We start from the raw sequence: 10,740 nt of genomic DNA, 5'->3' as shown, positions 1-10,740 counted from the left end.
GAAAAACCAAAACCACCTGTGATTACCATGCACTGACATCGCACAGTTCTGCACAGAGCATCTGAAACTCAAAATAAATGCTAACGTTAATTTCTTCATTGCTTTGGTTAAAAACCACAACCTGCGGTTCTTACCATGCACTGGCATCGCACAGTTCTGCACAGAGCATCTGAAACTTAAAATAAATGCTAACATTAATGTTTTCATTGGTTTGGTTAGAACCACCTCTTGCTTTTTACCATTCACTGGCATCGCACAGCATACAGGTATCTCGCCTTTTGCCTCCACCAAAAAGTGGCCGGTGCGGCCAGGATTCGACCCCGAATCTTTGTGTACAGTGGTCCACCACCCTAACCACAGCAGCACTGCGGCAGGGCTCATATTTGAGGAAAATATAGTAGGTATGTCGGGTTTAACGTCAAGAAGCAACATGGGTTATGAGGAAAACTGTATTGGACAGCTCCAAATTAATTTCTGTTACATGTGCACAGTTATTCTTCTGTAATGAAATCTCACACTAGACCAATCCATCAGTTTAGGGTGTTGCTCGCAGTGTGTCATGCATTTCCAATCAGCTCTTCTGGTATATATATATATATATATACATATATATATATATATATATATATATATATATATATATATATATATACAGGTTCTGAAACCTCTAGTTCAAGCTTTGTTTTTGAAGCAGATTCATTTCTTTTTGCAGCTCGAGTTCTTCAATTTGTGGCTGAAATTCCCTCCCTGGGGCTCTGTCGCATTGTAGACATCTCATTTTGGTGCTGCCTGCTGAGAGGGCTGCTATAGTCAGCAAGCTGTGCTGGCATAAACACTGGGTTTCTGCATTTGCAGCTTTCTGTACTGTGAACTCTGCCACCTACCTGCACTGCCAACTGCAGAAACAAACATGCACTCGCCAAAATTTATTAAAGGAAATGAAACATGATGTTTCAGGAACATTCAGGCCATTACAGGGCGGGCTAGTTCATACAGCCGAGGAATGTGTTTCCTGCACGTCATGTTGACTTTCAGTGCCTTTACCTGAATTGGCTGCTGTTTACCCTCATAGCCAGCATCACACGCTTTCATTGTCCTTTGTTTTCTTCCAAGCACGCCTGGTTCACCGTTACCAATTTAACTCCAAAGTGGCTAATCTAGAACAGCTTTAGAAAAACAGTAGAAGTTGGTAGCATATCTTTTTGAAGTTGCATTCTGGTTGCAAAGGAGCAAACAGGATTGAACAGTGTCATCCTTTCTTTGTGGAATATTGCAGCTGGTTACCACACTGTGACACGTCTCCTTTTTTTTTCATTGCTTGTAATTCTCTTCACTTTGTGCTTCATTGCACTGGGTATGCGTTAGTGCATCTTTTTGCTGTTGCATGCTTGTTGCAAGGGAGCAAACGGGATTGAACAGTATCATCTTTTCTGTGTGGATTATTGCAGCTGATAACCACACTATGACAAGTCTTTTTTCTTCATTGCTTGTAATTCTCTTCGCATTGTGCTTCATTGCACTGGGCACATGTTAGTGCATCTTTTTGCTGTTGCATTCTGGTTGCAAGGGAGCAAATGGCGCTGAACAGTTACATATTTCCTTTAAGGATTATTGCAGCTTGGTGAGCACACCGACATGTTCTTACTTTGTTGCGATTGCTTTTTCTCATTGCTTGTAGCTTCTCAATGGGTACGCTTTATTCAGGTCCAATAGGGCAAATTTATTTCAGTCAAGCGAACACTACCTGTATCATCTGTAAGCTGCACATGCAAGATGGGGTGCCACATTGGTGTTTATACAACTCGAGATGCCAGTCTTGGAAAAAAAATATGTTGAAAATTTCTGTAGAGCTTTTGTAATGCACTGCCACAAACAGTACCATTCTTGTAACCATTATTACAATTCACTGCTCAAGGATTTTGTTTCTTAAAGGACTGGTGTTGAAAATAAAGCATGCTCAGCCAAAACTGTATTGTAGCAGGGTTGCTTTGTAACTAAATGGAGAGCCAATAAAAATATTGTCACAACATTTTGCTTCAGCTGTTTACTGATCTTTTTGTTTGCGATGATACTGTCTGCACCCAATTTCCCATTGTGAAAAAGCTCTGTCATCAATGGTGCCATCCTCGCAAGTCCAGACAAATTCTAGTAGGTATGTAGTAGCACACAGCCTACACAGCAAAAAGTATCTTCTGGCCTACAGCATACTCAAAACAGCAGTCAGGTTAATATTTATTAGGCCCAGTGTGAGGTGCATTGTATATTTCTGCATTAAAATGGTCTTCCAATGGTTCACCTATTCCAGCCCGGATAGCTCGGACATGCCACTGAACTTGCCACCAACCTGCAGAGTCTGTCGCAGTCCCTTTTGTATTTACTCAAGATGTAACCCTCCAAAATTGCTAAGCCAAAAAAAAATAAAACTCAAATGCAAGCAGACAGAAAAAAATACCACCCTGAATCAGACGACATTTATAGAAAAAGTCCAAGGCAGTGCAAGTTCTATTGCTACGGGAGAGTCTTTAGTCGGGAGCATCTCTGGATAACTTCAGCATAGTTGTTCTTCCACACAGCGTCCAAACATTCTTGTAGTATTGAGACAGCTTCGGCTGGCACCCGTAAAACTACGCAGCACGAACATGCCGAAAAGAACATGTCGCAGAGACCAAAAGGCATAACTATAACTTAATTTGCACAGGCCAATAGAGGTTACAGAGGTCTATAACAGTGAACAGCACAGGAGTAGTACGATCGGCAATACAAACATGAGCGATGCATATTTCACCAACAGCAGTCCCTCTTGCATCGGCAACAAGAATGGCGGAGGAAGCAGCGGGGGTCAAAACCTTTTCAGATATCGGTTTCTTCAGCCGAGTTTTTGGTGGTTCGGTGGTTAGGGCGCTTGATGGCTGAACCGAAAGATGCGGGTTTGATCCCAGTTGAGGTGGCAGTTTTTTGATGGTGGCCAAAAGAAGGGCACCTGTGTGCTCTGAGATGTCAGTACATGATGAACCTCGGGTGATGGAAATACGCAGTTGGAACAGCAGTTTTTTAAAAAGATGGAAACTAAAAGCAGGGGACCTATGTACGTAGCAAAGTCACTGCCCGTTAAAGAGCCTCGGGTGATGGAAATACTTGGTTGAGCCGGAAGTTGTTCAAAAAGATGGAAACTAAAAGCAGGAGAACTGTGTACGTAGCAAAGTCACTGCCCGTTAAAGAGCGTCGGGTGATGGAAATACTTGTTTGAGCCGGAAGTTGTTCAAAAAGATGGAAACTAAAAGCAGGAGAACTGTGTACGTAGCAAAGTCACTGCCCGTTAAAGAGCCTCTGGTGATGGAAATACTTGTTTGAGCCGGAAGTTGTTCAAAAAGATGGAAACTAAAAGCAGGAGAACTGTGTACGTAGCAAAGTCACTGCCCGTTAAAGAGCCTCTGGTGATGGAAATACTTGTTTGAGCCGGAAGTTGTTCAAAAAGATGGAAACTAAAAGCAGGAGAACTGTGTACGTAGCAAAGTCACTGCCCGTTAAAGAGCCTATGGTGATGGAAATACTTGTTTGAGCCGGAAGTTGTTCAAAAAGATGGAAACTAAAAGCAGGAGAACTGTGTACGGAGCAAAGTCACTGCCCGTTAAAGAGCCTCGGGTGATGGAAATACTTGGTTGAGCCGGAAGTTGTTCAAAAAGATGGAAACTAAAAGCAGGAGACCTGTGTACGGAGCAAAGTCACTGCCCGTTAAAGAGCCTCTGGTGATGGAAATACTTGGTTGAGCCGGAAGTTGTTCAAAAAGATGGAAACTAAAAGCAGGAGACCTGTGTACGGAGCAAAGTCACTGCCCGTTAAAGAGCCTCTGGTGATGGAAATACTTGGTTGAGCCGGAAGTTGTTCAAAAAGATGGAAACTAAAAGCAGGAGACCTGTGTACGGAGCATAGTCACTGCCCGTTAAAGAGCCTCTGGTGATGGAAATACTTGGTGGAGCCGGAAGTTGTTCAAAAAGATGGAAACTAAAAGCAGGAGACCTGTGTACGTAGCAAAGTCACTGCCCGTTAAAGAGCCTCGGGTGATGGAAATACTTGGTTGAGCCGGAAGTTGTTCAAAAAGATGGAAACCAAAAGCAGGAGACCTGTGTACGTAGCAAAGTCACTGCCCGTTAAAGAGCCTCGGGTGATGGAAATGCTTGGTGGAGCCGGAAGTTGTTCAAAAAGATGGAAACTAAAAGCAGGAGACCTGTGTACGGAGTAAAGTCACTGCCCGTTAAAGAACCTTTTGTGATGGAAATACTTGGTTGAGGCAGAAGTGTTTCAAAAAGACGGAAACTAAAAGCAGGGGACCTGTGTACAGTGCAATGTCACTGCCGTTAAACAAACTTGGGTGATGGAAATGTTTGGTTGAGCCGGAAGTTTTTCAAAAAGAGGGAAACTAAAAGCAGGGGACCTGTGTACTGTGCAATGTCACTGCATGTTAAAGAACATCAGGTGATGGAAATATTGGGAGTTCTCTGCTTCGATGTGCCTCATTGCCCAGGTTTCTTTGAGAAATCGAATTAAACAAAATGAAAAGGTCAGTTTTCGTCATCTTCTAATTTACGAAGCTTGTGCTTCAGAATTTGCACCTCAAGCTTGCGTCTCTCCAATTCGACTGCTTGCAGCTGCTCCTCAAACGTGATTTTCTGCTGCCAATCTGGCAGGTCGAGTTGGCGCTGCTGCAGTTCCATTTCACGCATTTGTTCTTCAAATTTCCTCTTCTTGCGCCTCTCTTCAAGCATGTCGTTGCGATCATCTTTCAAAAGCTGCAGTCTGGCTGCGGACTCCCTTTCTTCTAGTTTGGTCTTGGATTCTCGCTGTTTGAGCACACTTTGGTGGTCCTCGCCCATTAATTGAAGACGGATAGTGTGCTCTCATTGGAGAAGACTTGTTCTTTTTTCATTTTCTTCTCCCAATGACTTCTCTAAAAGGGCCATCCGGCCTTTAGGTGCTCTGTTGCCACAGGCAGCAGCTTCCGGGGCAGTGGGACAGCTGGCATCAGCTCCAGAATCAACTGTGCTGGCAACGGCAGCATCAGGTCGCACAACGGGTGGCAAGTTGCTGTCGCCGTGCACAGTTGGTTCTGGAGCTGAACTAGCCGCACTCACTGCTAGTTCACAGTGGCCTCCAGGTTCCACGAGGCTGCTGGATTCCCACTCGTCTGTAACAGACAAAAAGGCAAAATATGAAAAACAAGGCAATCCTAAGGTCAAGAAACGCTACCGTTTTCATTTCTTAGCTCCACACACAAGCTACTGTGCAATGTTGTTTCTCCAGACTTCCACCAAATGTACACAAGGCTATGGCTCCATTTCTGCATTAAAAAGCAACTGAGAAGTGATCCAGTGTCATGTAATACCACCCCAGACTGCGACATTCCTGTAACAGTGACCCAACTTTCTGCATAGGGATCGGGCTTTCGTACTTATACATGAAAAGAATGTTCTCGCATGTATACCGTTCTTGATGCATCCTTGCCTAGGTGCAAAGGCAGCATTTTTCACAGGTACCAAAAAGGCCAAACTTCCACGTTGGTGAACATTTATACAGTGGTATTACCAATGAGAAGCAACTCGCTCTGTTCTGCACAGCTGCAACCCTCGGCACAGCGTCGGCTCTCAAAGTACATGCCGTCAGTGATATTAAAATAGTGCAGAGGAAAAGGAACATTTTTCTTGACACTCCAGTACACACTGATGCAAAATAACCTACCTGTGTAATCGAAGTCTGCCTCATCAGCAGCACCGTCCATCATAGGCTGAAGCAGCCTCACGACGGGCAAACTGTCGACGGGGGGCTGGTACAGTGCTGCGTCACTGTCGAATTTGTTGCGAATTCGGGTGGCCATGTGGCCCACCACTGCTCCCATCCGCTCAATGAGAGGGTCCAAAGCAGCAGGTGCTGATCCTCCCCCTGGAAAATAATATTTCTTTCAGTCCAGAGTGATGAGAACGCTCAACAACAAAGTATTTCTATTTGCAATTACCTTCCGCCACTTCCTCTTGCTGTTGATTGGAAACCATTTGCGTAATCCAGCCCCATACAAAATATTTATTTATTATTTATTTTACTCATGTTTTGCATTGAAGAGGGGAGTGGAAAAAATGCAAAAAGATACACTCGGACTTCAATACAAGAAATTAAACAAGGGAACAGAAAATGAAATAACGCGTATTCAAAACGCTAAAAAATACTGCAAAATTCGCAGTTGGCTACAACAGGTCAGTGCATATCAAGCAAAATGAAAAAAAAAGGAACGGTCGAAGGCAAACAGGCTGAATGCCAAGATAAAAAAAAAAGAACAGTCGAAGGCGGACTGAACAAGCGGAAGCTAGAAACAGAGTAAAAATGATATTTGTAAGCGCTGCACGAAAGCGAGAGTTCGCCGATAATGACAAGGGCAGCAGGCAAGCAGTTCCGGGCGGCTTGTTCTTGGAAGAAATGAACGTGCATATGTGTTTTGCCGAGGTATGGCAACTTTACCGACACATGCAGAAACGTGAATGTAGCGTGTGTGTGAGACAAAGCGTTATATGTCAGTAGTGTTGGTATGCGATGTTTTTGTGCCTACTCGAAAGCATCAGGCAGTGGAGGTCAGGAAAGCATGACACTTGCAGATAACGAAAGCAGTAAACAGTATATTTGGTGGAAAGCGTAATTATCTATGAATACAAAACATGCTTGCAAAAAGCGCTTACGGGTCTTGTGACGTTCCCGCCTCTCCGTTGCTGTGCTCTCCTTCCATTTTTGCTTCAGGTTAGCCCAGCACTTGTTCAACTGAAGGAGGTCCCGCCGGGTAACCCCGTGGTGCGAATTGAATATCTTCGCCACCTCCTTCCAAACCTCGTTTTTTTTCGCCAAGGAGGCCACATCGGTTCGCTTACATTCCAAATATTTGACACGCTCGTTTACAAGCTCGGCTAATAAACTTTTCTCTTCTGCAGAGAAACGAGGCGCTGCCCTGCGTGGCGAAGGCGTGTTTTCAAACGACGACGCGCACAGTTGCGACAGGGGCAGTTGCGACATCGTCTTGCCTTGACAGATGGAACGAAGGACTAGAAAGCGACTTGACTCAACGGGTGCAAAAGACGAAAAGACTGCATGCGTGGCGTGTTTGGCGCAGCTGATCAGCCGTGCAAGGTGCCAACCGAAAACATGATTCGTGCAAAAGAAGCAGAGAGCACTGATCTACAGTGCCCGTTGGAAGCGTTTATCTGCAAAAAGCTCTCAAATTATTTACACGCCTGCTTATATTTACCAAATTATATACTTTTCTTGCCTGCAACATGCGTTACGGAAACAAATTTATTGTTAATCTCGGTCACAGACGAGCAATGTGTTCTCAAGTCGAAGCACGACCTCGACTTGACGAAGCATGTGCTTGACTTGGCAAAGCAAGTCGGCGTGAGCGTCTATGAAACGCGCTGGCCGACTTGGGCGTTTTGAAGTCGGCTTGATGCTTCAAGCTGACTTGCCCAAGTCAAGTCCAAGCGCGTTTCAAGTAAGATCTCTGCATTCGGGGACTAAACGACGTTTCAACAGTGCCCCTGACTTGTACTTGCACCCACAAATATTATACAGCTAATCGTAATGATCTCGATCTTTAAATTGATATGCGTCATGGTGGTTGTTGTCCTCCCTCTCCGCAAGCAGGGCCACCAACTTCATATTCTCAGTGTTTACTGTTTCCCTAATTTCAACACATTTATTTTGCAGACCTCGAATGCCGCGCTCAAAGTCGCGGGTCGAGACACGTTCAGATTGTAGGCGAATTTAACGCCCCCAGTCGGCTTGGGGGTCACCATAGCGAGCGAAAGCGAGTGCGCAGGTTGCGGAGCTTCCCACCAAGCTGAGTCGCATTCTTCATACAGACCCCATCCATCCCACCCGACCGTGGCAAACACCGGTCCATACCTTATTTTACTTATATCATCCTAAATTTAGACTCGGTCAACACCAAGGAAACCATCGGTGGCGACCACAGCAATTTCAATACCACAATTTGAACTCGTCCACTCTCCAATCCCATAACCCAAGCATTTCTTTCTTGACATTTCTTTTCGCAGCACGCACTTGTATTTTCAGCCAGGTTGGCGTCGTGATTCGCCTTCTGTATTCTTCCCTGTAATCCACTTCACGTGCTTTTTAGGTCATCAGTGACCTATTTTTATCTCTTATTTTTCGCTTTAACACTCTTTGACATCCTGTGCTGATGTTTCACCATTTCCAGATAACTCTAAAATATTCGGTTGCGGTGATTGCTTTGTCACGTCCCTTCGAAATCGCTAATCCAGTCCATCAAACATATGTCAAAATCCAGTGTGATGCTTCTAGTCCTTCACCGAGTTCCTCACACTTTATTTTTTTGCTGCTGCCAATAATTTTCCTGCTCAGGAGTCACAAGTTCCCACGTCACAAAAACCATTTCCAATGGCAGCATTCTTCGGATAATTAAGCTACTCGCCGCCTCTGCCCTCTCCTGCCTTTCTTCTTTGAAATCCAAAGTGTATATAAATGTAGCCCTTCATGATCACTCTTCCAAAATGAAGCCAAGTGCACCTGTAAAAGGTTGGCTAGGGAACTGAGGATCATATGAAACTTTATTTATTTTCTCCTTACTTCGATTGTCGACTTTATGCGCATACGAATGGCTTTTTATGCAGCCCAGAGCGTACTAATGCATAACAACTCATCCTGTGCAGATTGCCCTACTGTGTATTTTTGCCCAGTATACAAATGTTATCCTGGGCATTGAAATGGTTCTAAGTGAAGTGCTGAGAGCATTAGCCACATTTTAATCATAATAAAGCGTACTGCTACTACCCCAACATGTCTCTGGCTTGCAAACTGAGCAGTGTTATATTCTCTGACGACTTGTTGCACTGCATTAGATGCTGCAAGCAAAATACAATTGCTCAATTTGTGTACGTTTCAAACCTACTCGCTTGCAGTCACACAGATGTGAAGCGTTTGCCTCGCTAGCAAGATTCTGCTCCTTTCATTAAAGTTATGAGAGCATAGAACGATACTAAAGTGACAAACTTGGTGTTTAATATATATGTATTCTGAATTAGACTTCAGGAAGGTTGAATGATTAAGTGCTCGGCTACATAGCAAGACCTCGGACCAAGGTACCGTGTTGGCTACAGTCAAACAACGACACAATACAAAAGGCGCTTATGCGCCTTGCTATGTCAGACCCAATTAGAGTTGCTCAGATTATATACATTATTTTTTACATTGCCATTAAGACACACATATTATCCTGAGCTACTTTGGAGCGTTGATGAAATAATATATTGTGACATATATGCCCTAGGTCGCTGGACGTTTGAAGAAGACAACAATCAGTAACAGTGACACAGAAGAAGACGAAGTTGTAGCAACGGCTGATGCTAGAAAAACGTTAGACGCTGCTGAGCATCTGTGTGCTGTGTCATCTTGAAACCTTCGTGGACTAACCTGGCCATGTATAATCTTGGTGGAGGTGGCTAAAGATCCCTGTGTGCGCAAATAAATCCATTTAAGCAGGCAAAGGCTGGATTTGCGCAGTGGCCGCCACCTACGTGGGATCGCAACGTCAACAGTCCCTATGACCTTTGAGGCAACTCCTACCACCGCAGCAACATCGGCGCAGCCACTCGTCCTCACAAACATCCGCCACTCTCCCATCTTTAATGGCAAAGGCAAGACAGATTTGACGATTGGCTAGATTAATACGAGCGCTGCAGCCGGAACATCCACTTGGACGCGACCATCATGCCGGCGAATCTCATTTTCTGTTTGGCGGGAACCGCTCTCACGTGGTTCCGAAATGACGAGCACGAGCTGGTGACCTGGGAAATTTGCAAGCAAAAGCATCACGACTTGTTCGGGAAGCCCATTGGACGGGCTCTCGCAGCCAAAACCGAACTTTCGTCTCGCGCCCAATCCACCACGATTGGGCGCCGACATTCACGACGGGCTCGCATTGTGTCTCAAGGCAAACAGCTCCATGCAAAGGGTCCATCCTCAATGGCATCGCAGATGACTAGTTCAATATCCTCTTCTGCATGGATTACTCTACCGTCGAGTCGGTGCTTCAAGTCTGCCGATGATTCGAGTAGGCTAAACAACGATGCCTGGTACATCGCTTTGAGTACCTCCCGAGCACAGCAGCTACATCATCCTGCGATGATCTGGCTCCTCTGTAGCCACAACCATGACTGGGATCGTCAGGCGAGAGCTCGAGGCCTTAGCCCCGGCACTCCTCCCATCACCACTGCCCAATACTGTGGCCTGGCTGTTGTCCGCCAGGAACTTGCCAACGTCGATCTTTCCTCCAACCTCGTACCGCCCTCATCACCATCGCAACCTGTTTCTGTAGTTGCTGCTCCAACCACTAGCCAAGCTCCCCCACGTCGCTACGTTAGTCGCAATCTTGCAGAGTGGCGCACCTCAGACGACAGGCCAATGGAGCCGGCCACACTTCACGTCATTGGCGCAGTCGCATCTTCCCCTCTCCTCGTTCTTATTACAACGCTGAGTGTCGCTACTGCTACGGACCTCGACGCTTCCCTGCCCAACCTGAAGCGCTCCGCCCCGCATATGCTGGGCCTGGACACTTCCCTCCTCCCCCAGATGGTCCTCGCACCGAAGCTGTCTCAAGTGTCTGTCACTCCAGCCGATCTCCATCTCCACGGCCTCGTCGATCCCGTTCACCGGTGCCTCATCGCAGCT

The 10,740-nt window shown here is 45.6% G+C and overlaps 1 protein-coding gene across 1 annotated transcript; it reads right to left on the bottom strand.

Annotated features, from left to right (window-relative positions):
* Positions 1–4,895: 4,895 nt before the first annotated feature.
* LOC146186699 (uncharacterized) lies at positions 4,896–5,919 on the bottom strand. The gene is made up of 2 exons (XM_084608090.1): positions 5,734–5,919; positions 4,896–5,182 (listed from the first exon to the last, which is right to left on the bottom strand). Exons 1-2 carry the CDS (start codon positions 5,888–5,890, stop codon positions 4,896–4,898), a joined length of 444 nt encoding a protein of 147 aa, XP_084464216.1. The 5' UTR covers positions 5,891–5,919.
* Between the last annotated feature and the right edge of the window lie 4,821 nt (positions 5,920–10,740).

This window comes from Amblyomma maculatum, chromosome 6 (genome assembly GCF_055883805.1).
Source record: "Amblyomma maculatum isolate TAMU_Amacu chromosome 6, ASM5588380v1, whole genome shotgun sequence".
NCBI lineage: Eukaryota > Metazoa > Arthropoda > Arachnida > Ixodida > Ixodidae > Amblyomma > Amblyomma maculatum.
Note: the sequence above shows the minus strand (reverse complement) of the source record. Positions and strands in the feature narration are given on the sequence as shown.